The sequence below is a fragment of the Oncorhynchus tshawytscha genome, unplaced genomic scaffold (assembly GCF_018296145.1).
Source record: "Oncorhynchus tshawytscha isolate Ot180627B unplaced genomic scaffold, Otsh_v2.0 Un_contig_5806_pilon_pilon, whole genome shotgun sequence".
Taxonomy (NCBI): Eukaryota; Metazoa; Chordata; class Actinopteri; order Salmoniformes; family Salmonidae; genus Oncorhynchus; species Oncorhynchus tshawytscha.
The window spans coordinates 91,605-119,477 of NW_024609228.1; the positions used below are offsets into that span (position 1 = coordinate 91,605).

At 44.6% G+C, this 27,873-nt stretch overlaps 1 protein-coding gene across 1 annotated transcript; it reads left to right on the plus strand.

Annotated features, from left to right (window-relative positions):
• LOC121844455 (glutamate receptor ionotropic, NMDA 2A-like) lies at positions 1–27,873 on the plus strand (the record flags this gene model as incomplete). The annotated part of the gene is made up of 2 exons (XM_042314560.1): positions 1–575; positions 27,448–27,873. A coding segment is annotated over exon 2 (423 nt), but the record flags the coding sequence as incomplete, so codon positions are not given.

Sequence of the window (27,873 nt, forward strand, 5' to 3'; positions counted from 1 at the left end):
ATGTAAATCAAAACTAGACGTTTGTGGCCAGTGGGGTGGGAGCCAGCACAGCGAGCAGCGCAGGCACCGTCGGTCCGTCCATCCTTCCAGCAGCCAGTCCCTCTTCTGCAGAGCGCACTCACTCACTCACACGCACGTACTCACGCACACAAACACGTTGTAGTCAGTCCTACCGTGTGCGTTGCGTGCAGGGCAGCTCGGCTCGCTGCTCGCAGCTGGGATAGGACGAGAAAGAAGACCACGGGAGAAGGAGAAGACAAGGGGTGTGTGGAAAAGGGACTTACGTTCGACTGGAAGATGTTGGACTGGGATATTTGTACCGCGGCGGACCAAGGAACACGTTACACAATGAGCCCTATTGGATTACAGTGATTGTGCTGCTCTTTCTCAGCGGTGTGTGTGGAGTTAACAACAGGATTAATATTCTATACCTCGGGAAGGAAGGAAGGAAAGAAGGAATAAACGCTTGTCTTCATTTGGTTTGAGTTCCAGCGGACGCGGGGGGGAACCGGCTGGGCTGTTGTAATGTCACCTCATCACCCCGCTGTTCTGAAGCTCTATGAAAGGGAGAGGCTGTAAGTATGTCCCTGTGTAATATGTCTTTCTGTCAGTGTCCATGTCCCCCTGCAGGTTCCCCCAGGTCTGTCTCTCTCTTGTCTATTCATGTTTTCATTATCGACATTACTGTTGCGTTTTTCAACGGTAGCGATAGGCTGCCCCGTTTTACGCATAGCCTTACCGTGCCTTGACTCTCCAAAGTGCAGCGAGCACTAGGCTGTGTGTGTGTGTGTGTGTGTGTGTGTGTGTGTGTGTGTGTGTGTGTGTGTGTGTGTGTGTGTGTGTGTGTGTGTGTGTGTGTGTGTGTGTGTGTGTGTGTGTGTGTGGTAGAACATGAGGGAAAGCTCAGGTCTTTTTGTCTTTGGGTTTGATTTCATTGTGATCAACTGTGCTTCAGAACTAAACCCCAGCCTGTAGGTTACCATGGGTGCACAGAGGTACCATTACCCACAACCACCTTTGTCCTGGTTAGGTTACATATCAACCTATAACCCCTTCTCTCCCCTATCCTGCTACATATCACCCTACCACCCCAATATAACCCCCTCTACATATCACCCTACCACCCCAATATAACCCCCTCTACATATCACCCTACCACCCAATATAACCCCTCTACATATCACCCTACCACCCCAATATAACCCCCTCTACACATCACCCTACCACCCCAATATAACCCCCTCTACATATCACCCTACCACCCCAATATAACCCCCTCTACATATCACCCTACCACCCCAATATAACACCCTCTACATATCACCCTACCACCCCAATATAACCCCCTCTACATATCACCCTACCACCCCAATACAACCCCCTCTACATATCACCCTACCACCCCAATATAACCCCCTCTACACATCACCCTACCACCCCAATGTAACCCCTCTACATATCACCCTACCACCCCAATATAACCCCCCCCTCTACATATCACCCTACCACCCCAATATAACCCCCTCTACACATCACCCTACCACCCCAATATAACCCCTCTACATATCACCCTACTCCCCCAATATAACCCCCTCTACATATCACCCTACTCCCCCAATATAACCCCCTCTACATATCACCCTACTCCCCCAATATAACCCCCTCTACCCCCTGCTAAATATCTAGTTGTGGTTTTAAGAACAACCCAACACAGATGTAGGATTGTAATTTGATCACAATTTTGTTCCTGAGAATATCCCTTCACAGCAAGAAATGCTAAACTTGTAGTTTATTTTCCTTTAAAAAAGCTTCTAAAGTTAGTAATTTCCACTTTGAAAATTCAGACTTGATTTGCCCTAAAGAAAAAAATGTATCAACCCCGTACAAAAATATCCATGAATTATAATCCACATAATAATTCACATGTCCTGTTGCTGCAGGATTACTTTCCTGCTGTAGCAAACTGGCTCAAATTAAGATCCTACATCTGTAACTGGTGGAATAAACGGAGTCGTTGTTCCGTTTCGGTACCTATATGTGTGTGTGTGAGCAGAGTGATCTTGTTGCAGACTCGTGTCATAATCATGTGAGCGGAGCGCAGGACGAGCATCTCTCTCTCTGAAGACTAAACAGCGCACCGGAGCCCCGGTAAAAATACAATAAGACAAACACCCTCTGTATCTGCCTGCCCTCGATCTCGCCGCTGTCTAGAGCTCCTGGGGTTTGTGCGGATGCTGCAAGCATTACGTGAGACAGGAGGGGAAACGAATGAATTGTTCAACCCCCCCATTAACGCGAACCCTTCGCTGAGAGAACATGATGTGGGAATGAAGCGTGTGGGATTTTCGGGGAGGAGAAGAGACGGTGAGAACAGATGCTTACAGGGGTTACACTTCTTCCCTCATTGGCTCTCCTCGTCGACACTGCGGGTTTCTGCTGTCCATCGGTTTTCCATTCAGCCTCAGAACTTCCTTTGCGTGTGTCGGTGGTCCAGCAAGGCTACAGGCTCTGAATGACCGAGAGAGACCAAATACTGTTGATTTGTTTTAAAGAATATTGAACCCAACCATTTGATCAGTCACGGCCGAGATAATAGTAACGCGTAAATTCGGATGGCCACGCTGTGCTTTTTCCGTTTTTCATGTTGGTGCTAGTAAAACAGGCATGGTACAGTGCCAGGTATCAACAGCCAATCCTAGTAAGGTGAATGGAAACTATAGTGAGCTTCAATTGGTCAAATAGCAACACTGTGTCGCAAGAGTAAATGCTTAAAGTTCAGCTCATGCCAACTTTGATCCGGTTCCGTGTTAAACATCACTCGTCTATGTACGCATTGCCCAACGGCCCCAGCATGCTATATGGGTCTCTTATGTCAGGATCTGTCACCCACGCCCACATACAACTTGACTCGCTGGAGAGAGATTTTTTTGTATATTATCTACCTCACTTGCTTTGGCAATGTTAACACATGTTTCCCATGACAATAAAGCCCTTGAATTGAATTGAATTGAGAGAGAGACGGAGAGAGAATATGTTTTGTCCTACATTCCGCAGAGCAAGCAGCCGGGCCGATAGGTGGCTGCAGTCCCGGGTCCCGCCAGTAGGGGTCGTCGGTGTATTGTGGTGCATCCAGAAACACTTTAATGAGAAATCAAAAGGAATTGACATCTTCTCTTCTTTCCCTTCCGTGCTCAAATCAAATCAAATCAAATCACATTTTATTTGTCACATACACATGGTTAGCAGATGTTAATGCGAGTGTAGCGAAATGCTTGTGCTTCTAGTTCCGACAATGCAGTAATAACCAACAAGTAATCTAACTAACAATTCCACAACTACTGTCTTATACACAGTGTAAGGGGATAAAGAATATGTACATAAGGATATATGAATGAGTGATGGTACAGAGCAGCATAGGCAAGATACAGTAGATGATATCGAGTACAGTATATACATATGAGATGAGTATGTAAACAAAGTGGCATAGTTAAAGTGGCTAGTGATACATGTATTACATAAAGATGCAGTAGATGATATAGAGTACAGTATATACGTATACATATGAGATGAATAATGTAGGGTAAGTAACATTATATAGGGTAGCATTGTTTATAGTGGCTAGTGATATATTTACATAATTTCCCATCAATTCCCATTATTAAAGTGGCTGGAGTTGAGTCAGTATCAGTGTCAGTGTGTTGGCAGCAGCCACTCAATGTTAGTGGTGGCTGTTTAACAGTCTGATGGCCTTGAGATAGAAGCTGTTTTTCAGTCTCTCGGTCCCAGCTTTGATGCACCTGTACTGACCTCGCCTTCTGGATGATAGCGGGGTGAACAGGCAGTGGCTCGGGTGGTTGATGTCCTTGATGATCTTTATGGCCTTCCTGTAACATCGGGTGGTGTAGGTGTCCTGGAGGGCAGGTAGTTTGCCCCCGGTGATGCGTTGTGCAGACCTCACTACCCTCTGGAGAGCCTTACGGTTGAGGGCGGAGCAGTTGCCGTACCAGGCGGTGATACAGCCCGCCAGGATGCTCTCGATTGTGCATCTGTAGAAGTTTATGAGTGCTTTTGGTGACAAGCCGAATTTCTTCAGCCTCCTGAGGTTGAAGAGGCGCTGCTGCGCCTTCCTCACGATGCTGTCTGTGTGGGTGGACCAATTCAGTTTGTCTGTGATGTGTATGCCGAGGAACTTAAAACTTGCTACCCTCTCCACTGCTGTTCCATCGATGTGGATGGGGGGTGTTCCCTCTGCTGTTTCCTGAAGTCCACAATCATCTCCTTAGTTTTGTTGACGTTGAGTGTGAGGTTATTTTCCTGACACCACACTCCGAGGGCCCTCACCTCCTCCCTGTAGGCCGTCTCGTCGTTGTTGGTAATCAAGCCTACCACTGTTGTGTCGTCCGCAAACTTGATGATTGAGTTGGAGGCGTGTGTGGCCACGCAGTCGTGGGTGAACAGGGAGTACAGGAGAGGGCTCAGAATGCACCCTTGTGGGGCCCCATTGTTGAGGATCAGCGGGGAGGAGATGTTGTTGCCTACCCTCACCACCTGGGGCGGCCCGTCAGGAAGTCCAGTACCCAGTTGCACGGGGCGGGGTCGAGACCCAGGGTCTCGAGCTTGATGACGAGCTTGGAGGGTACTATGGTGTTGAATGCCGAGCTGTAGTCGATGAACAGCATTCTCACATAGGTATTCCTCTTGTCCAGATGGGTTAGGGCAGTGTGCAGTGTGGTTGAGATTGCATCGTCTATGGACCTATTTGGGCGGTAAGTAAATTGGAGTGGGTCTAGGGTGTCAGGTAGGGTGGAGGTGATATGGTCCTTGACTAGTCTCTCAAAGCACTTCATGATGACGGATGAGTGCTACGGGCGGTAGTCGTTTAGCTCAGTTACCTTAGCTTTCTTGGGAACAGGAACAATGGTGGCCCTCTTGAAGCATGTGGGAACAGCAGACTGGTATAGGGATTGATTGAATATGTCCGTAAACACACCGGCCAGCTGGTCTGCGCATGCTCTGAGGGCGCGGCTGGGGATGCCGTCTGGGCCTGCAGCCTTGCGAGGGTTAACACGTTTAAATGTCTTACTCACTTCGGCTGCAGTGAAGGAGAGACCGCATGTTTTCGTTGCAGGCCGTGTCAGTGGCACTGTATTGTCCTCAAAGCGGGCAAAAAAGTTATTTAGTCTGCCTGGGAGCAAGACATCCTGGTCCGTGACTGGGCTGGGTTTCTTCCTGTAGTCCGTGATTGACTGTAGACCCTGCCACATGCCTCTTGTGTCTGAGCCGTTGAATTGAGATTCTACTTTGTCTCTGTACTGGAGCTTAGCTTGTTTGATAGCCTTGCGGAGGGAATAGCTGCACTGTTTGTATTCAGTCATGTTACCAGACACCTTGCCCTGATTAAAAGCAGTGGTTCGCGCCTTCAGTTTCACACGAATGCTGCCATCAATCCACGGTTTCTGGTTAGGGAATGTTTTAATCGTTGCTATGGGAACGACATCTTCAACGCACGTTCTAATGAACTCGCACACCGAATCAGCGTATTCGTCAATGTTGTTGTCTGACGCAATACGAAACATCTCCCAGTCCACGTGATGGAAGCAGTCTTGGAGTGTGGAGTCAGCTTGGTCGGACCAGCGTTGGACAGACCTCAGCGTGGGAGCCTCTTGGCTCTCGGAGCCAGTCACGTTGTAGAGGCACAGTTCTTACATCTGACTGAGTCTCGGCTCACCAACATGGACAGGGAGGGAGGGAGGGAGGGAGAGAGGGAGAGAGGGAGAGAGGGAGAAAGAAGCATTGATGTTATAACAGTGTGAATAAGTCGTGGCCCTGATTGAAATTGAAATGAGAGAGAAGGATAGAGAAAGAGAGAGAGAGAAGAGTTGATGTTTAAACAGGGTGAATCAGCTTGGTCCTGGCCTATAGCAGCAGAGAGAGAGAGAGAGAGAAGTCTGGTCCTGGCCTATAGCAGCAGAGAGAGAGAGAGAAGTCTGGTCCTGGCCTATAGCAGCAGAGAGAGAGAGAAGTCGGGTCCTGGCCTATAGCAGCAGAGAGAGAGAAGTCTGGTCCTGGCCTATAGCAGAGAGAGAGAGAGAGAGAGAAGTCTGGTCCTGGCCTATAGCAGCAGAGAGAGAGAGAGAAGTGTTGACTTATATGTTAGTGGTTAGACTATATAACCCCCAGATACAGTGCCTTGCGAAAGTATTCGGCCCCCTTGAACTTTGCGACCTTTTGCCCCATTTCAGGCTTCAAACATAAAGATATAAAACTGTATTTTTTGTGAAGAATCAACAACAAGTGGGACACAATCATGAAGTGGAACGACATTTATTGGATATTTCAAACTTTTTTTAACAAATCAAAACTGAAAAATTGGGCGTGCAAAATTATTCAGCCCCCTTAAGTTAATACTTTGTAGCGCCACTTTGCTGCGATTACAGCTGTAAGTCGCTTGGGGTATGTCTCTATCAGTTTTGCACATCGAGAGACTGACATTTTTTCCCATTCCTCCTTGCAAAACAGCTCGAGCTCAGTGAGGTTGGATGGAGAGCATTTGTGAACAGCAGTTTTCAGTTCTTTCCACAGATTCTCGATTGTATTCAGGTCTGGACTTTGACTTGGCCATTCTAACACCTGGATATGGTTATTTTTGAACCATTCCATTGTAGATTTTGCTTTATGTTTTGGATCATTGTCTTGTTGGAAGAAAAATCTCCGTCCCAGTCTCAGGTCTTTTGCAGACTCCATCACGTTTTCTTCCAGAATGGTCCTGTATTTGGCTCCATCCATCTTCCCATCAATTTTAACCATCTTCCCTGTTCCTGCTGAAGAAAAGCAGGCTCAAACCATGATGCTGCCACCACCATGTTTGACAGTGGGGATGGTGTGTTCAGGGTGATGAGCTGTGTTGCTTTTACGCCAAACATAACGTTTTGCATTGTTGCCAAAAAGTTCAATTTTGGTTTCATCTGACCAGAGCACCTTCTTCCACATGTTTGGTGTGTCTCCCAGGTGGCTTGTGGCAAACTTTAAACAACACTTTTTATGGATATCTTTAAGAAATGGCTTTCTTCTTGCCACTCTTCCATAAAGGCCAGATTTGTGCAATATACGACTGATTGTTGTCCTATGGACAGAGTCTTCCACCTCAGCTGTAGATCTCTGCAGTTCATCCGGAGTGATCATGGGCCTCTTGGCTGCATCTCTGATCAGTCTTCTCCTTGTATGAGCTGAAAGTTTAGGGGACGGCCAGGTCTTGGTAGATTTGCAGTGGTCTGATACTCCTTCCATTTCAATATTATCGCTTGCACAGTGCTCCTTGGGATGTTTAAAGCTTGGGAAATCTTATTGTATCCAAATCCGGCTTTAAACTTCTTCACAACAGTATCTCGGACCTGCCTGGTGTGTTCCTTGTTCTTCATGATGCTCTCTGCGAATTTAACGGACCTCTGAGACTATCACAGTGCAGGTGCATTTATACGGAGACTTGATTACACACAGGTGGATTGTATTTATCATCATTAGTCCTTTAGGTCAACATTGGATCATTCAGAGATCCTCACTGAACTTCTGGAGAGAGTTTGCTGCACTGAAAGTAAAGGGGCTGAATAATTTTGCACGCCCAATTTTTCAGTTTTTGATTTGTTAAAAAAGTTTGAAATATCCAATAAATGTCGTTCCACTTCATGATTGTGTCCCACTTGTTGTTGATTCTTCACAAAAAAAATACAGTTTATATCTTTATGTTTGAAGCCTGAAATGTGGCAAAAGGTTGCAAAGTTCAAGGGGGCCGAATACTTTCGCAAGGCACTGTACCAGACAGTTAACCTATCTGTTAGTGGTTAGACTATATAACCCCCCAGATACCAGACAGTTAACCTATCTGTTAGTGGTTAGACTATATAACCCCCAGATACCAGACAGTTAACCTATCTGTTAGTTGTTAGACTATATAACCCCCCAGATACCAGACAGTTAACCTGTTAGTGGTTAAACTATGTAACTAAGGGATGCCGTTGGGACGGAAGAGAAATAGAGGGGAGAGAATTTAGCCCAGGTATACTCCCCCCCTCCCCTTCGCTGCCTGTACAGGTGTGTGGTGGACTCAGGTGCAGAGTGAACTCACAGGGATTTGTCCCTGTTATGTCACAGGGCACTGTTTCCCATCACACACACACACACACACAATGTTATTCAGTCATCCTAAAGAGGTGTGTGGTCTTGGTCCTAACGTGGTCGTGTGTTCCTCAGGCCCTAACATGGTCGTGTGTTCCTCAGGTCCTAACATGGTTGTGTGTTCCTCAGTCCCTAACATGGTCGTGTGTTCCTCAGGCCTTAACATGGTCGTGTGTTCCTCAGGCCCTAACATGGTCATGTGTTCCTCAGACCCTAACATGGTCGTGTGTTCCTCAGGCCCTAACATGGTCGTGTGTTCCTCAGGCCTTAACATGGTCGTGTGTTCCTCAGGCCCTAACATGGTCATGTGTTCCTCAGACCCTAACATGGTCGTGTGTTCCTCGGGCCCTAACATGGTTGTGTGTTCCTCAGGCCCTAACATGGTCGTGTGTTCCTCAGGCCCTAACATGGTCCTGTCAGTCAGACCAATTTGAGCAGAATGACAGCGAGAGAGAGAGAGAGAGAGAGAGAGAGAATAGAGGGATGGGAGAGAGGAATATAGGGTTGGAGAGAAAGAGAAGGAGAAGGAGAGGTTCACACAGGGCGCTCAGAGCAGATGGCAGGGCTGCTGCTGCTGCTGTGGCCGGGATGGAGAGAGACAGAGAATCTCAGAGAGAGAGAGAGAGAGAGAGAGAGGGATGGAGAGAGAGAGGCAGTGGGATGGAGGGAGAGAATCTCAGAGAGAGAGAGGTAGAGAAGGCAGTCACCCAGGTATGAGAGAGAGAGGTAGAGAAGGCAGTCACCCAGGTATGAGAATCCCCCACAGCAGACTAACCATATGTTACCATTCACACAGGCTAACATCACAATTTAACCCTGCATATTCACATAGCATACCCATCTACGCTGAGTGAACACAACATTAAAAACACCTTGCTAATATTGAGTTTTGCCCTCAGAACAGCTTCAATTCGTCGGAGGCATGGACTCTACAAGGTGTAGAAAGCGTCCCAACAGGGATGCTGGTCCATGTTGACTCTACAAGGTGTAGAAAGCGTCCCAACAGGGATGCTGGTCCATGTTGACTCTACAAGGTGTAGAAAGCGTCCCAACAGGGATGCTGGTCCATGTTGACTCTACAAGGTGTAGAAAGCGTCCCAACAGGGATGCTGGTCCATGTTGACTCCAAGGTGTAGAAAGCGTCCCAACAGGGATGCTGGTCCATGTTGACTACAAGGTGTAGAAAGCGTTCCACAGGGATGCTGGTCCATGTTGACTCCAATGCTTCCCACAGTTGTCAAGTTGGCTGGATGACATTTTGGTGGTGGACCATTCTTGATCCACACGGGAAAATGTGGAGAGTGAAAAACCCAGCAGCGTTGCAGTTCTTGACTCAACCCGGTGCGCTTGGTACCTACTACCAAACCCTGTTCAAAGGCACTTCAATATATTTGTCTTGCTCATTCACCCTCTGAATGGTACACACACACAATCCATGTCTCAAGGCTTAAATATCCTTCTTCAACCAGGTCTCGTCTTCTACAGTGATTGAAGTGGATTTAACAGGTGACATCAACAAGGGATCATAGATTTCACCTGGATTCACCTGGTCAGTCTGTGTCCTGGAAAGAGCAGGTGTTCTTAATGTTTTGTATACTTAAACCCACCATTTATATTGTATCTTTTATTTAACTCGGTAAGTCAGTTAAAAACACATTCTTATATTCAATGACGGCCTAGGAACAAGTGGGTTTAACTGCCTTGTTCAGAACGACAGATTTGTACCTTGTCAGCTCGGGGATTCGATCTAGCAACCTGCTGGTTACTAGTCAAACACTAACCACTAGGCTACCTGCTGGTTACTAGGCTACCTACTCTAACCACTAGGCTACCTGCTGGTTACTAGTCCAACACTCTAACCACTAGGCTACCTGCTGGTTACTAGTCCAACACTCTAACCACTAGGCTACCCTCTGGTTACTAGTCCAACACTCTAACCACTAGGCTACCCTCTGGTTACTAGTCCAACACTCTAACCACTAGGCTACCTGCTGGTTACTAGTCCAACACTCTAACCACTAGGCTACCTGCTGGTTACTAGTCCAACACTCTAACCACTAGGCTACCTGCTGGTTACTAGTCCAACGCTCTAACCACTAGGCTACCTGCTGGTTACTAGTCCAACGCTCTGACCACTAGGTTACCTGCTGGTTACTAGTCCAACGCTCTAACCACTAGGCTACCTGCTGGTTACTAGTCCAACGCTCTAACCACTAGTCTACCTGCTGGTTACTAGTCCAACACTCTGACCACTAGGATACCTGCTGGTTACTAGTCCAACACTCTAACCACTAGGCTACCTGCTGGTTACTAGGCTACCTGCTGGTTACTAGTCCAACACTCTAACCACTAGGCTACCTGCTGGTTACTTGTCCAACACTCTATCCACTAGGCTACCTGCTGGTTACTAGTCCAACGCTCTGACCACTAGGATACCTGCTGGTTACTAGGCTACCTGCTCTAACCACTAGGCTACCTGCTGGTTACTAGTCCAACACTCTAACCACTAGGCTACCTGCTGGTTACTAGTCCAACGCTTTAACCACTAGGCTACCTGCTGGTTACTAGTCCAACACTCTAACCACTAGTCTACCTGCTGGTTACTAGTCCAACACTCTAACCACTAGTCTACCTGCTGGTTACTAGTCCAACACTCTAACCACTAGGCTACCTGCTGGTTACTAGTCCAACGCTCTAACCACTAGGTTACCTACTGGTTACTAGTCCAACGCTCTAACCACTAGGTTACCTACTGGTTACTAGTCCAACGCTCTAACCACTAGGTAACTAGGTTACCTGCTGCCCCAACCAGGTGTAGGTTAACCACAGGCTACATAGTATAACATATACATAACCAACGCTCTAACCACTAGGTAACTAGGTTATGTGTGTGTGTGTGTGTGTTGTGTGTTTGGAGTGTGTGTGTGTTTGTGTGTGTGTGTGTGTGTGTCGTGTTGTGTGTTTGGAGTGTGTGTGTGTGTGTGTGTGGTGTGTGTTTGGAGTGTGTGTGTGTGTGTGTGTGTGTGGTGTTGTGTGTTTGTGTGTGTGTGTGTGTGTGTGTGTGTGTGTGTGTGTGTGTGTGTGTGTGTGTGTGTGTGTGTGTGTGCGTGTGTGAATAACCCATGAAGCCATGTTAATGTAGTTGGGGCTCATCAATAGAATGTGGTTCCTCCGGACTACAAAGATATTAATCATCATTTAAGGATAATGGACATTATCATACATTATTAATGATATTGAAACCTAGTTCTGTTCTGGCTTTGGGCCAATAGTGTGCCGAGGCGGAGGGAGGAAGTGATGCGTGAAGACGACTGCGGTGGAGAGTGTTCAACTCCAGACACCATGGAGAGACCTCTCCTGAGTCTATAGCACCGAGAGAGAGAGACAGAGAGAGAGACATGGAGAGACCTCTCCTGAGTCTATAGCGCAGAGAGAGAGAGACATGGAGAGACCTCTCCTGAGTCTATAGCGCAGAGAGAGAGAGACATGGAGAGACCTCTCCTGAGTCTATAGCACCGAGAGAGAGAGAGACATGGAGAGACCTCTCCTGAGTCTATAGCGCAGAGAGAGAGAGAGACATGGAGAGACCTCTCCTGAGTCTATAGCGCAGAGAGAGAGAGAGACATGGAGAGACCTCTCCTGAGTCTATAGCGCAGAGAGAGAGAGAGACATGGAGAGACCTCTCCTGAGTCTATAGCGCAGAGAGAGAGAGAGAGACATGGAGAGACCTCTCCTGAGTCTATAGCGCAGAGAGAGAGAGACATGGAGAGACCTCTCCTGAGTCTATAGCGCAGAGAGAGAGAGACATGGAGAGACCTCTCCTGAGTCTATAGCACCGAGAGAGAGAGAGACATGGAGAGACCTCTCCTGAGTCTATAGCGCAGAGAGAGAGAGAGACATGGAGAGACCTCTCCTGAGTCTATAGCGCAGAGAGAGAGAGAGACATGGAGAGACCTCTCCTGAGTCTATAGCGCAGAGAGAGAGAGAGAGACATGGAGAGACCTCTCCTGAGTCTATAGCACCGAGAGAGAGAGACAGAGAGACATGGAGAGACCTCTCCTGAGTCTATAGCGCAGAGAGAGAGAGAGAGACATGGAGAGACCTCTCCTGAGTCTATAGCGCAGAGAGAGAGAGACATGGAGAGACCTCTCCTGAGTCTATAGCGCAGAGAGAGAGAGAGACATGGAGAGACCTCTCCTGAGTCTATAGCGCAGAGAGAGAGAGAGACATGGAGAGACCTCTCCTGAGTCTATAGCGCAGAGAGAGAGAGAGACATGGAGAGACCTCTCCTGAGTCTATAGCACCGAGAGAGAGAGACAGAGAGAGAGACATGGAGAGACCTCTCCTGAGTCTATAGCACCGAGAGAGAGAGACAGAGAGAGAGACATGGAGAGACCTCTCCTGAGTCTATAGCGCCGAGAGAGAGAGACATGGAGAGACCTCTCCTGAGTCTATAGCGCAGAGAGAGAGAGAGACATGGAGAGACCTCTCATGAGTCTATAGCACTGAGAGAGAGAGACATGGAGAGACCTCTCATGAGTCTATAGCACTGAGAGAGAGAGACAGAGAGAGAGACATGGAGAGACCTCTCCTGAGTCTAGAGCGCCGAGAGAGAGAGACATGGAGAGACCTCTCCTGAGTCTATAGTGCCGAGAGAGAGAGAGACAGACAGGTATAACAGACAGACAGACAGACAGACAGACAGACAGACAGACAGGTATAACAGACAGACAGGCACGCAGGCAGACAGGTATAACAGACAGACAGACAGACAGACAGACAGGTATAACAGACAGACAGGCAGACAGGTATAACAGACAGACAGGCAGACAGGCAGACAGACACTGCTCCTGTGTTAGGAAGGTTATAGAAGTAGGAATTAGAATACTAGAATGGACAGGAACCTTCTTATGATGGGATAAACGTCGGCCATGTTGGTCAGGAGTTGGTCAACCATCGTTTGCCAGTGCTGTGATAAGATATTATGTAAAATAATGAATTTGAACAATTTATCTGCGCTGTATGTGTGTTAGCTAGCTAGTGTTGATGAATCGATACAGGAGACCAAGTTGAAACACTGGACAGGGTGGATCAGGTATAGTAAAGGCAGTTTATTTTAACAGTGTAGAGACATCTGACAAAGCGTGCACGGACTCTCGTTCGTCTGGCTCATAGGGAACCTTCAGAAAAGAGCCCCGATACATTGTGTACAGTCATTTTATTCATGGGTCTGACCTAGGTAGATTCTGGTAGATCAGGCCTCTGGTAGGTTGCTGGTAGTTGATTGGCAGTTCCCTCCAGACTGGTGTCGGCGTCCCATTGGCAGTTGGAAGAGTTCTTTGTCTTTGGAACCCATCCCCAGGAGAGGGAATGAGTGTGTGTATGTGTGTGCGTTCTTATCTTGGTGTCCTCGCAGTGAGTGTGTGTAATGTGTGTGCGTTCTTATCTTGGCAAGTCTGTGTGTCCTTGCAGGCTAGCACCTGTGGCTAGGATGTCTCCTGTTTTGACAGTGTTGTGGATGGTTTAAGTGAGTGTGTGTGAGATATCCTGTTATGAGGCCTAACATGTTTTACTGTGAACATACGTTGCTATGTGTTGTCAATACGTTGCTATGTGTTGTCAATACGTTGCTATGTGTTGTCAATACGTTGCTATGTGTTGTCAATACGTTGCTATGTGTTGTCGATACGTTGCTATGTGTTGTCAATACGTTGCTATGTGTTGTCAATACGTTGCTATGTGTTGTCGATACGTTGCTATGTGTTGTCGATACGTTGCTATGTGTTGTCGATACGTTGCTATGTGTTGTCGATACGTTGCTATGTGTTGTCGATACGTTGCTATGTGTTGTCGATACGTTGCGTTGCTATGTGTTGTCGATACGTTGCTATGTGTTGTCGATACGTTGCTATGTGTTGTCGATACGTTGCTATGTGTTGTCAATACGTTGCTATGTGTTGTCAATACGTTGCTATGTGTTGTCAATACGTTGCTATGTGTTGTCAATACGTTGCTATGTGTTGTCGATACGTTGCTATGTGTTGTCGATACGTTGCTATGTGTTGTCGATACGTTGCTATGTGTTGTCGATACGTTGCTATGTGTTGTCGATACGTTGCTATGTGTTGTCGATACGTTGCTATGTGTTGTCGATACGTTGCTATGTGTTGTCGATACGTTGCTATGTGTTGTCGATACGTTGCTATGTGTTGTCGATACGTTGCTATGTGTTGTCGATACGTTGCTATGTGTTGTCGATACGTTGCTATGTGTTGTCGATACGTTGCTATGTGTTGTCGATACGTTGCTATGTGTTGTCGATACGTTGCTATGTGTTGTCGATACGTTGCTATGTGTTGTCGATACGTTGCTATGTGTTGTCGATACGTTGCTATGTGTTGTCGATACGTTGCTATGTGTTGTCGACACGTTGCTATGTGTTGTCGATACGTTGCTATGTGTTGTCGATACGTTGCTATGTGTTGTCGATACGTTGCTATGTGTTGTCGATACGTTGCTATGTGTTGTCGATACGTTGCTATGTGTTGTCGATACGTTGCTATGTGTTGTCGATACGTTGCTATGTGTTGTCGATACGTTGCTATGTGTTGTCGATACGTTGCTATGTGTTGTCGATACGTTGCTATGTGTTGTCAATACGTTGCTATGTGTTGTCGATACGTTGCTATGTGTTGTCGATACGTTGCTATGTGTTGTCAATACGTTGCTATGTGTTGTCAATACGTTGCTATGTGTTGTCAATACGTTGCTATGTGTTGTCAATACGTTGCTATGTGTTGTCAATACGTTGCTATGTGTTGTCAATACGTTGCTATGTGTTGTCAATACGTTGCTATGTGTTGTCAATACGTTGCTATGTGTTGTCAATACGTTGCTATGTGTTGTCAATACGTTGCTATGTGTTGTCAATACGTTATAGCAATGCAATAGCAGTAAGCTGGTCATTTGCATAAGAAATAGCACTTCATTACACTAGCCAGACAGTTTTAGAGGAATGATTCTATACACGTGTCAAATGAATTGCCGATATGTCAACATTTCATTTAAACAATGCAGTCATTCCCTCAGCCACATCCTGTCTGATATCAGTTGATGATGGGACTTAGACAAGTTGTGAAGGCAACACTTACTGACATTGTATCATGTAATAGCACTCATAGCTTTAACAGGAAAACTAAAATGTTGTCATTTATGGTCTGTTTACATATAATTTAGAGGTTATTTATACAGAAAAAAATGTGTATAAACCCTGTATAAACTGTATTTATAATCATATGATATTATTTTAGTTTGACTATAATTCTATTACAAAATACCTGATATCACATTCCATTTTCCTGCTTAGTAAAACCAGGGATGATGCCTCTACTGTCATTCATTCCAATTAGACTGGGCTTTGGGATTTCTCCCTGACAAAGATGGCTGCCATTTTCCACCCCATTCTGGAACTTTGAGGGTTTATGACACAACCCCCTTCTAGTAATTTCATAGGATCTCTATGGGATATATCCCCGTGATGTAATTAAGCAATAAGGCCCGAAGAGGTGTGGTATATGGCCAATATACCACTGCTAAAGGTATATAGGACACGGTCCTTAGCCGCGTTGTATTGGTCCACAAACCCCCTGAGGTGCCTTATTGCCATGATAAACTGGTTACCAACGTAATTAGAGGAGTAAAAATAAATGTTTTGTCATACCCGTGGTATACGGTCTGATATACCACAGCTGTCAGCCAATCAGCATTCAGGGCTCGAACCTTCCAGTTTATAATTGATTGTAAAAGCACAGGATTTGCATTTTTTTTTTTAAATCAATAAACATTAACATTCACACAGCACATGGCTTTAATGCATTTTAAATTCTCTTTTTGTTTTTAGATTTTTTAAATTATTTATTCAATATAGAAAATGCTGAGCATCATAATAGTATTGGCAAAATGATTTCTCAAACTAAAATGATACCGTGCCCCTCTAAGGGCAGAGCAGCGCCCTGTGCTGTGAAAAAGGCCTTCTGGTATCCAGCCTTGTGCCACTCTGTCCAGGAGAGACACTAACAAACAGAGACAAGATGCAAATTAATGGTCATGTTTTAAACAACGTAAACAAAAACAAAAATATGGTATTTTAAACTGTTTTTATTTTTATTTATTTTAAACTACATATCTAGAGTTGATGTAGCCTATTTCGTAAATTGTTGGGGATGTTTTTAAACTTTGGACCAAACAAACAAACCACGATAGTGACTGTTTAGCGTGGCTAACTGCTAACTGGGACAATGGAAAGGCTAATGATAATTTAGCACGGCTAACTGCTAACTGGGACAATGGAAAGGCTAATGATAATTTAGCACGGCTAACTGCTAACTGGGACAATGGAAAGGCTAATGATAATTTAGCACGGCTAACTGCTAACTGGGACAATGGAAAGGCTAATGACCGTTTAGCACGGCTAACCGCTAACTGGAACAATGGAAAGGCTATTGACCGTTTAGCACGGCTAACCGCTAACTGGAACTAATTAAACAAAACGTGAGCCGGGGGGGGGGGTAACCTGGAGGGCTCTGAGGTACTGGAACAAAACGTGAGCCGAGAGTGGGGGTGGGGGTGGTGTGTGCGACCTGGAGGGTTCTGAGGTTCTGGAACGCATTTAAAAAAATCACTTGCAATATCATGTCTTTTGCATATTGGCTTAGAGCAGTAGATTAGAGAGAGAGGGGTTTTGACATAGAGCAGTAGATTAGAGAGAGAGGGGTTTTGACATAGAGCAGTAGATTAGAGAGAGAGGGGTTTTGACATAGAGCAGTAGATTAGAGAGAGGGGTTTTGACATAGAGCAGTAGATTAGAGAGAGAGGGGTTTTGACATAGAGCAGTAGATTAGAGAGAGAGGGGTTTTGACATAGAGCAGTAGATTAGAGAGAGAGGGGTTTTGACATAGAGCAGTAGATTAGAGAGAGGGGTTTTGCAGAAGGTGCACACAGGGGTAAAACATATATTTTTTTGTAGCCTTGGGTCTGGGAAAATGTGTCCTTTTAATAAACACCTTCCATCCAGTTTATGATTGGAAACTGTAGCAGAGTCTTTTATAATACTTAAATGATTGAAAATGACAGAGTACTTTGACACACCGACAAAAACTGAGAATCTGAGATCTGTAAAAAAAAACGACCTTGTCTTGAATCCGTCAATAGCCGAGGCCTAGGTGTGTAGGAGAGAAATGTATTGGACAATTATGAGGAGGAAATTATAGTCTGAAAACAGCTTTACAAGTTCCACTGACTCGCCCAACGAGAAGCGCCCGGTGTGCCGATGCGCTCGTGTCACAAGCCTCTCTCTCATGTTTCACTTTGCAACGAAATGTGGTTTTAATAATAAAATAACATCAAATTGGTCAGAAATACAGTGTAGACATTGTTAATGTTGTAAATTACTATTGTAGCTGGAAACGACAGATATTTTAATGGAGTATCTACAGAGACCCACTATCAGCAACCATCACTCCTGTGTTCCAATGGCACGTTGTGTTAGATAATCCAAGTTTATCATTTTAAAAAGGCTAGTTGATCATTAGAAAACCCTTTTGCAATTATATTAGCACAGCTGAAAACTGTTGTCCTGATTAAAGAAGCAATAAAACTGGCCTTCTTTAGACTAGTTGAGTATCTGGAGCATCAGCATTTGTGGGTTCGATTACAGGCTCAAAATGTCCAGAAACAAAGACCTTTCTTCTGAAACTCGTCAATCTATTCTTGTTCTGAGAAATTAAGGTATCTATATGTTAGAACTCTAACATCCTCTAACATTCACTACAGTATCTATATGTTAGAACTAGACCCCAACTCTAACATTCACTACAGTATTTATGTTAGAACTAGACCCTACCTCTAACATTCACTACAGTATCTATATGTTAGAACTAGACCCTACCTCTAACATTCACTACAGTATTTATGTTAGAACTAGACCCCAACTCTAACATTCACTACAGTATCTATATGTTAGAACTAGACCCTACCTCTAACATTCACGACAGTATTTATGTTAGAACTAGACCCCAACTCTAACATTCACTACAGTATCTATATGTTAGAACTAGACCCTACCTCTAACATTCACTACAGTATCTATATGTTAGAGCTAGACCCTACCTCTAACATTCACTACAGTATCTATGTTAGAACTAGACCCTACCTCTAACATTCACTACAGTATCTATATGTTAGAGCTAGACCCTACCTCTAACATTCACTACAGTATCTATATGTTAGAGCTAGACCCTACCTCTAACATTCACTACAGTATCTATATGTTAGAGCTAGACCCTACCTCTAACATTCACTACAGTATCTATATGTTAGAACTAGACCCTACCTCTAACATTCACTACAGTATCTATATGTTAGAGCCAGACCCTACCTCTAACATTCACTACAGTATCTATATGTTAGAGCTAGACCCTACCTCTAACATTCACTACAGTATCTATATGTTAGAACTAGACCCTACCTCTAACATTCACTACAGTATCTATATGTTAGAACTAGACCCTATCTCTAACATTCACTACAGTATCTATATGTTAGAGCTAGACCCTACCTCTAACATTCACTACAGTATCTATATGTTAGAACTAGACCCTACCTCTAACATTCACTACAGTATCTATATGTTAGAGCTAGACCCTACCTCTAACATTCACTACAGTATATATATGTTAGAGCTAGACCCTACCTCTAACATTCACTACAGTATCTATATGTTAGAACTAGACCCTACCTCTAACATTCACTACAGTATCTATATGTTAGAACTAGACCCTACCTCTAACATTCACTACAGTATCTATATGTTAGAGCTAGACCCTACCTCTAACATTCACTACAGTATCTATATGTTAGAGCTAGACCCTACCTCTAACATTCACTACAGTATATATATGTTAGAACTAGACCCTACCTCTAACATTCACTACAGTATCTATATGTTAGAGCTAGACCCTACCTCTAACATTCACTACAGTATCTATATGTTAGAACTAGACCCTACCTCTAACATTCACTACAGTATCTATATGTTAGAGCTAGACCCTACCTCTAACATTCACTACAGTATCTATATGTTAGAGCTCTAACATCCTCTAACATTCACTACAGTATCTATATGTTAGAACTAGACCCTACCTCTAACATTCACTACAGTATCTATATGTTAGAGCCAGACCCTACCTCTAACATTCACTACAGTATCTATATGTTAGAGCTAGACCCTACCTCTAACATTCACTACAGTATCTATATGTTAGAGCCATACCCTACCTCTAACATTCACTACAGTATCTATATGTTAGAACTAGACCCTACCTCTAACATTCACTACAGTATCTATATGTTAGAGCTAGACCCTACCTCTAACATTCACTACAGTATCTATATGTTAGAACTAGACCCTACCTCTAACATTCACTACAGTATCTATATGTTAGAGCTAGACCCTACCTCTAACATTCACTACAGTATCTATATGTTAGAACTAGACCCTACCTCTAACATTCACTACAGTATCTATATGTTAGAGCTAGACCCTACCTCTAACATTCACTACAGTATCTATATGTTAGAGCTAGACCCTACATCTAACATTCACTACAGTATCTATATGTTAGAGCTAGACCCTTCCTCTAACATTCACTACAGTATATATATGTTAGAACTAGACCCTACCTCTAACATTCACTACAGTATCTATATGTTAGAGCTAGACCCTACCTCTAACATTCACTACAGTATCTATATGTTAGAGCTAGACCCTACCTCTAACATTCACTACAGTATCTATATGTTAGAACTCTAACATCCTCTAACATTCACTACAGTATCTATATGTTAGAGCTAGACCCTACCTCTAACATTCACTACAGTATCTATATGTTAGAACTCTAACATCCTCTAACATTCACTACAGTATCTATATGTTAGAGCTAGACCCTACCTCTAACATTCACTACAGTATCTATATGTTAGAGCTAGACCCTACCTCTAACATTCGCTACAGTATCTATATGTTAGAGCTAGACCCTACCTCTAACATTCACTACAGTATCTATATGTTAGAGCTAGACCCTACCTCTAACATTCACTACAGTATCTATATCTTAGAGCTAGACCCTACCTCTAACATTCACTACAGTATATATATGTTAGAACTAGACCCTACCTCTAACATTCACTACAGTATCTATATGTTAGAGCTAGACCCTACCTCTAACATTCACTACAGTATCTATATGTTAGAGCTAGACCCTACCTCTAACATTCACTACAGTATCTATATGTTAGAGCTAGACCCTACCTCTAACATTCACTACAGTATCTATATGTTAGAACTAGACCCTACCTCTAACATTCACTACAGTATCTATATGTTAGAGCTAGACCCTACCTCTAACATTCGCTACAGTATCTATATGTTAGAGCTCTAACATCCTCTAACATTCACTACAGTATCTATATGTTAGAGCTAGACCCTACCTCTAACATTCACTACAGTATATATATGTTAGAACTAGACCCTACCTCTAACATTCACTACAGTATATATATGTTAGAACTAGACCCTACCTCTAACATTCACTACAGTATATATATGTTAGAACTAGACCCTACCTCTAACATTCACTACAGTATATATATGTTAGAACTAGACCCTACCTCTAACATTCACTACAGTATCTATATGTTAGAGCTAGACCCTACCTCTAACATTCGCTACAGTATCTATATGTTAGAGCTCTAACATCCTCTAACATTCACTACAGTATCTATATGTTAGAGCTAGACCCTACCTCTAACATTCGCTACAGTATCTATATGTTAGAGCTCTAACATCCTCTAACATTCACTACAGTATCTATATGTTAGAGCTAGACCCTACCTCTAACATTCACTACAGTATCTATATGTTAGAGCTAGACCCTACCTCTAACATTCACTACAGTATCTATATGTTAGAGCTAGACCCTACCTCTAACATTCACTACAGTATCTATATGTTAGAGCTAGACCCTACCTCTAACATTCACTACAGTATCTATATGTTAGAACTAGACCCTACCTCTAACATTCACTACAGTATCTATATGTTAGAGCTAGACCCTACCTCTAACATTCACTACAGTATCTATATGTTAGAGCTAGACCCTACCTCTAACATTCACTACAGTATCTATATGTTAGAGCTCTAACATCCTCTAACATTCACTACAGTATATATATGTTAGAGCTAGACCCTACCTCTAACATTCACTACAGTATCTATATGTTAGAGCTAGACCCTACCTCTAACATTCACTACAGTATATATATGTTAGAACTAGACCCTACCTCTAACATTCACTACAGTATCTATATGTTAGAGCTAGACCCTACCTCTAACATTCACTACAGTATCTATATGTTAGAGCTAGACCCTACCTCTAACATTCACTACAGTATATATATGTTAGAACTAGACCCTACCTCTAACATTCACTACAGTATCTATATGTTAGAGCTAGACCCTACCTCTAACATTCACTACAGTATCTATATGTTAGAGCTAGACCCTACCTCTAACATTCACTACAGTATCTATATGTTAGAGCTAGACCCTACCTCTAACATTCACTACAGTATCTATATGTTAGAGCTAGACCCTACCTCTAACATTCACTACAGTATATATATGTTAGAACTAGACCCTACCTCTAACATTCACTACAGTATCTATATGTTAGAGCTAGACCCTACCTCTAACATTCACTACAGTATCTATATGTTAGAGCTAGACCCTACCTCTAACATTCACTACAGTATCTATATGTTAGAGCTAGACCCTACCTCTAACATTCACTACAGTATCTATATGTTAGAGCTAGACCCTACCTCTAACATTCACTACAGTATATATATGTTAGAGCTAGACCCTACCTCTAACATTCACTACAGTATCTATATGTTAGAACTAGACCCTACCTCTAACATGCTGTTAAGTTGGCAGAGCATCTCTTTATTATGGCCAGACCCCCCCGCCCATCTTTAGCTACTTGTTGTATCAATATGTTGGAGAGGCTTCCGTTTGAGAGAAGACCCTCTGTGTTCTGAGAGGCAGCAGCAGACTATGATCGATAATATCAAAAGCGGCACTGAAGTCTAAACAAGACAGCCCCCCCCTCCCCCACACACACAATCATTATTTTAATCATCAATTTCTCTCAGCCAATCATCAGTAATTTGTGTTAAAGTGTGTGTGTGTGTGTGTGTGTGAGTGTGTCCTGTGTGTTTGTGTGTCCAGTGTGTGTGTGTGTGTGTGTGTGTGTGTCCTGTGTGTGTGTGTGTGTGTGTGTGTGTGTGTGCTGTGCTGGTTGAAAGTCCTACCCTGTCAGTCTGCTGAATATCTGTTGTCAGTTTGTTTACTGTAAACAAAAAAGAAGCAATGTATCTGGTCAAACACCATTCCCCCAGTACCACCATTCCCCCCCAGTACCCCCTAGTGCCACCAACCCCCCAGGACCCCCTAGTACCACCATTCCCCCCCAGGACCCCCTAGTACCACCCCCCAGGACCCCCTAGTACCACCATTCCCCCAGGACCCCCTAGTACCACCATTCCCCCCCAGGACCCCCTAGTACCACCACCATCCCCCCAGGACCCCTAGTACCACCATTCCCCCAGGACCCCCTTGTACCACCCCCCCAGAGGTTTATTATTAAAGGTGTTTGATTGGTCGACTATTTCAGCCAGTAAAAGGGTGGCTTTAATATTATTGGCTAGTGGAATGACTTTTAGCTTCCCTTCAGGCCTGAGAGAACACGCTCTCTAGTCGGCTTAAATTGAAGATGTAGGAAAATAGGAGTGGGCAATTATCGTCCGCGATTATCCTCAGTCATTTTCCATCCAGGTTGTCAGACCCTCGGTGGCTTGTCATTGTTGACAGACAACAGTAATATAATATCCACACTGACTTTGAAACACAACTCAAAAGTAACCTAGTGACTTAGAGTGTAGAGGAGGTAGGTAGCCTAGTGGTTAGAGTGTAGAGGTGGCAGGTAGCCTAGTGGTTAGAGGAGGTAGGTAGCCTAGTGGTTAGAGTGTAGAGGAGGTAGGTAGCCTAGTGGTTAGAGTGTAGAGGAGGTAGGTAGCCTAGTGGTTAGAGTGTAGAGGAGGTAGGTAGCCTAGTGGTTAGAGTGTAGAGGAGGTAGGTAGCCTAGTGGTTAGAGTGTTGGACTAGTAACCGAAAGGTTGCAAGTTCAAATCGCCGAGCTGACAAGGTACAAATCTGTCATTCTGCCTCTGAACGAGCCAGTTAACCCACTGTTCCTAGGCCATCATTGCAAAATAATAATTTGTTCTTAACTGACTCGCCTGGTTAAATAAAGGTCAAATAGAACACTTCTTGTCTGTCATAATCTGGTCCGATATACTTGGATGTGTCGTGTCAGCGTTTGTTACTGGCGTGTCATCATGCCTAAGTTTGCTAATCTTGCCAATGGAAAAAGACATTAAAAGTAGTTGGCAATATCAGTGGGGCTTTTTGTGAGGAATGAGCCGACTCATTCAATGAATGAAGGAGCCAAGTTGGCTTTTTCTCTTCTTTTTACACACTAAAAATGTAATTTAAAGTGCTCCGAATCATGTTTTACTCTCTGTCTTTATATCTCTGATATTTGGTTTCATAGTAACGTTTCTGTCAATGTAATATACGGTGCTGACCTTGGACCCCCCTTGTACCAGGACCCCCCTTGTACCAGGACCCCCTTGTACCACGACCCCCTTGTACCACGACCCCCTTGTACCAGGACCCCCTTGTACTAGGACCCCCTTGTACCAGGACCCCCCTTGTACCAGGACCCCCTTGTACCAGGACCCCCTTATACCAGGACCCCCTTGTACCTTGGACCCCCCTTGTACTAGGACCCCCTTGTACCAGGACCCCCTTGTACCAGGACCCCCTTGTACCTTGGACCTCCCTTGTACCAGGACCCCCTTGTACCTTGGACCCCCTTGTACTAGGACCCCCTTGTACCAGGACCCCCTTGTACCAGGACCCCCTTGTACCAGGACCCCCTTATACCAGGACCCCCCTTGTACCAGGACCCCTTGTAGCATAACTGTTACTACAGGACCCCCTTGTACCAGGACCCCCTTGTACCAGGACCCCCTTGTAGCATAACTGTTACTACAGGACCCCCTTGTACCAGGACCCCCCTTGTACCAGGACCCCCTTATACCAGGACCCCCTTGTACCAGGACCCCCTTGTAGCATAACTGTTACTACAGGACCCCCTTGTACCAGGACCCCCTTGTACCAGGACCCCCTTGTAGCATAACTGTTACTACAGGACCCCCTTGTACCAGGACCCCCTTGTACCAGGACCCCCTTGTACCAGGACCCCCTTGTACCATAACTGTTACTACAGGGCCCCCTTGTACCAGGACCCCCTTTGTACCAGGACCCCCTTGTACCAGGACCCCCTTGTACCAGGACCCCCTTGTACCAGGACCCCACTCGTACCAGGACCCCCTTATACCAGGACCCCCTTGTACCAGGACCCCCTTATACCAGGACCCCCTTGTACCAGGACCCCCTTGTACCAGGTCCCCCTTGTACCAGGACCCCCTTGTACCAGGACCCCCCCTTGTACCAGGACCCCCTTATACCAGGACCCCCTTGTACCAGGACCCCCCTTGTACCAGGACCCCCTTGTACCAGGACCCCCCTTGTACCTGGACCCCCTTGTACCAGAACTGTTACTAGGAGTTGTATTAAGTGGATCTAGTAACCTAGGCCCTGTCTTTAACATCTCAGTAGAGTAGTCTAGGAGTTGTATTAAGGCCTGTACTAGTGGATCTAGTAACCTAGGCCCTCCCGTTAACATCTGAGTAGTAGTCATCTTGGCAATATTCTGTTATAATCTCCACCCGGCACAGCCAGAAGAGGACTGGCCTCCCCTCATAGCCTGGTTCCTCTCTAGGTTTCTTCCTAGCCTCCCCTCATAGCCTGGTTCCTCTCTAGGTGTCTTCCTAACTGCCCATCATAGCCTGGTTCCTCTCTAGGTTTCTTCCTAGCCTCCCCACATAGCCTGGTTCCTCTCAAGGTTTCTTCCTAGGTTCTGGCCTTTCTAGGGAGTTTTTCCTAGCCACCGTGCTTCTACACCTGCATTGCTTGCTGTTTGGGGTTTTAGGCTGGGTTTCTGTACAGCACTTTGAGACATCAGCTGATGTAAGAAGGGCTTTATCAATACATTTGATTGATTGATAGTCTAGGAGCCATATTAAGGCCTGTTTTTGTTCTCAGGAAAGATGTACCTTTCTCTCTCTCTCAGCCTCAACAGTGGAACATCTGAACCATGTAATCAACAGGGGATGTGTGTGTGTGTGTGTGTGTGTGTGTGTGTGTGTGTGTGTGTGTGTGTGTGTGTGTAGAACAGTGTATCTGAACCATGTAATCAACAGGGGATGTGTGTGTGTGTGTGTGTTCAGTCTCCTATTCATTATCTATAAGTCCCTGCCTGTCCTAGTCTGCTGGCCATCCCTCCTCACTGACAAGCCTCTAACACACACACACACACACACACACACACACACACACACACACACACACACACACCGTAACGAGCAGAGGACCACTTATTTCGTCCCCCTGGGGCGCTCACCCCCTTGAGAGAACACACACACGCACACTCTCTCACACACATATACACACACACACACACACACACACACACACACACACACACACACACACACACACACACACACACACACGTTTGTATATTTTTAGAATGGAGTTTGTATTTCCTTCTATTTGAGTGATAGATTCTGAAAGGAGCTGGGAATAGGGCTGTAGTATAAAGTAGTGCACTATATAGGGCTGTAGTATAAAGTAGTGTACTATATAGGGAATAGGGCTGTAGTATAAAGTAGTGTACTATATAGGGAATAGGGCTGTAGTATAAAGTAGTGCACTATATAGGGAATAGGGCTGTAGTATAAAGTAGTGCACTATATAGGGAGTAGGGCTGTAGTATAAAGTACTGCACTATATAGGGAATAGGGCTGTAGTATAAAGTACTGCACTATATAGGGCTGTAGTATAAAGTAGTGTACTATATAAGGAATAGGGCTGATCATTACACAGGTGCACTTTGTGCTGGGGACAATAAAAGGCCACTCTAAAATGTGGAGTCTTGTCTCACAACACAATGCCACAGATGTCTCATGCATGCAATTGCGTGCAATTGGCATGCTGACTGCTGGAATGTCCACCAGAGCTGTTGTCAGAGAATTTAATGTTAATTTCTCTACCATAAGCCGCTTTTCCAACATCATTTTAGAGAATTTGGCAGTACGTCCAACCGGCCTCACAACCGCAGACCACGTTGATGGCGTCATGTGGCCGAGCGGTTTGCTGATGTCAACGTTGTGAACAGAACGTCCCATGGTGCCGGTGGGGTTATGGTGTGGGCAGGCACAAACTATGGACAACCATCACAATTGCATTTTATTGATGGCAATTTGAATGCTCAGAGATATCGTGACGAGATCCTGAGGCCCATTGTGAGACCCATTTTATTTGAGGGTATCTGTGACAAACAGAAATCCATAGATTAGGGCCTAATGAATTCATTTCAATTGACTGATTTCCACATATGAACTGTAACTCAGTAAAATCAATGAAATTATTGCTTGTTGCGTTTCTATTTCTCTTCAGTATAGTTGTATACAATCAGTTCTAGAATCACAATCTGATTTAGAATGAGAATGTATTCTAGAATTAAAATGTATTCTAGAATTAAAATGTATTCTAGAATTAAAATGTGTTCTAAAATTAGAATCAGTTCTAGAATTAGAATCAGTTCTAGAATTAGAATCAGTTCTAGAATTAGAATCAGATTTAGAATGAGAATGTATTCTATAATTAGAATCAGTTCTAAAATTAGAATCAGTTCTAAAATTAGAATCAGTTCTAAAATTAGAATCAGTTCTAAAATTAGAATCAGTTCTAAAATTAGAATCAGTTCTAAAATTACAATCAGTTCTAGAATTACAATCAGTTCTAGAATTACAATCAGTTCTATGGTTTCTACATTTTTTCTCTCAATACACATATTTCTGTCCCTACCTTACTCAATACCTTCTTCAGTATCTCCATGTTATATTCATCTCTCTCTCTCTCTCTCTCTCTCTCTCTCTCTCTCTCTCCCTCTCTCTCTCCCCCAGGAGATGAAGTGTCTCAACATGTCAGTGGGCAGGGGGCTGACCCTGGCCTTCCCAGCTCTCCTGTGTTCCCTGGTGACCCTGGTGACCCTGGTCATGGAGGTCGAAAGTCAGAAGGTCCCCATCCTCAACATCGCTGTGATCCTGGGCCGCACGCGCTACATCTCCGACCGGGACATTCGGGCTCTCTGGAGCAAAGACGACCCCATGGACGTCAACGTGGTCACCGTATTGGTCAACGAGACTGACCCCAAGAGTATCATCACCCACGTGTGCGACCTGATGTCTGGGACCAAGATCCATGGGGTGGTGTTCGGAGACGGGACGGACCAGGAGGCCATCGCTCAGATATTGGATTTTATTTCCTCCCAGACACTGATCCCCATCCTGGGCATCCACGGGGGATCCTCCATGATCATGGCTGATAAG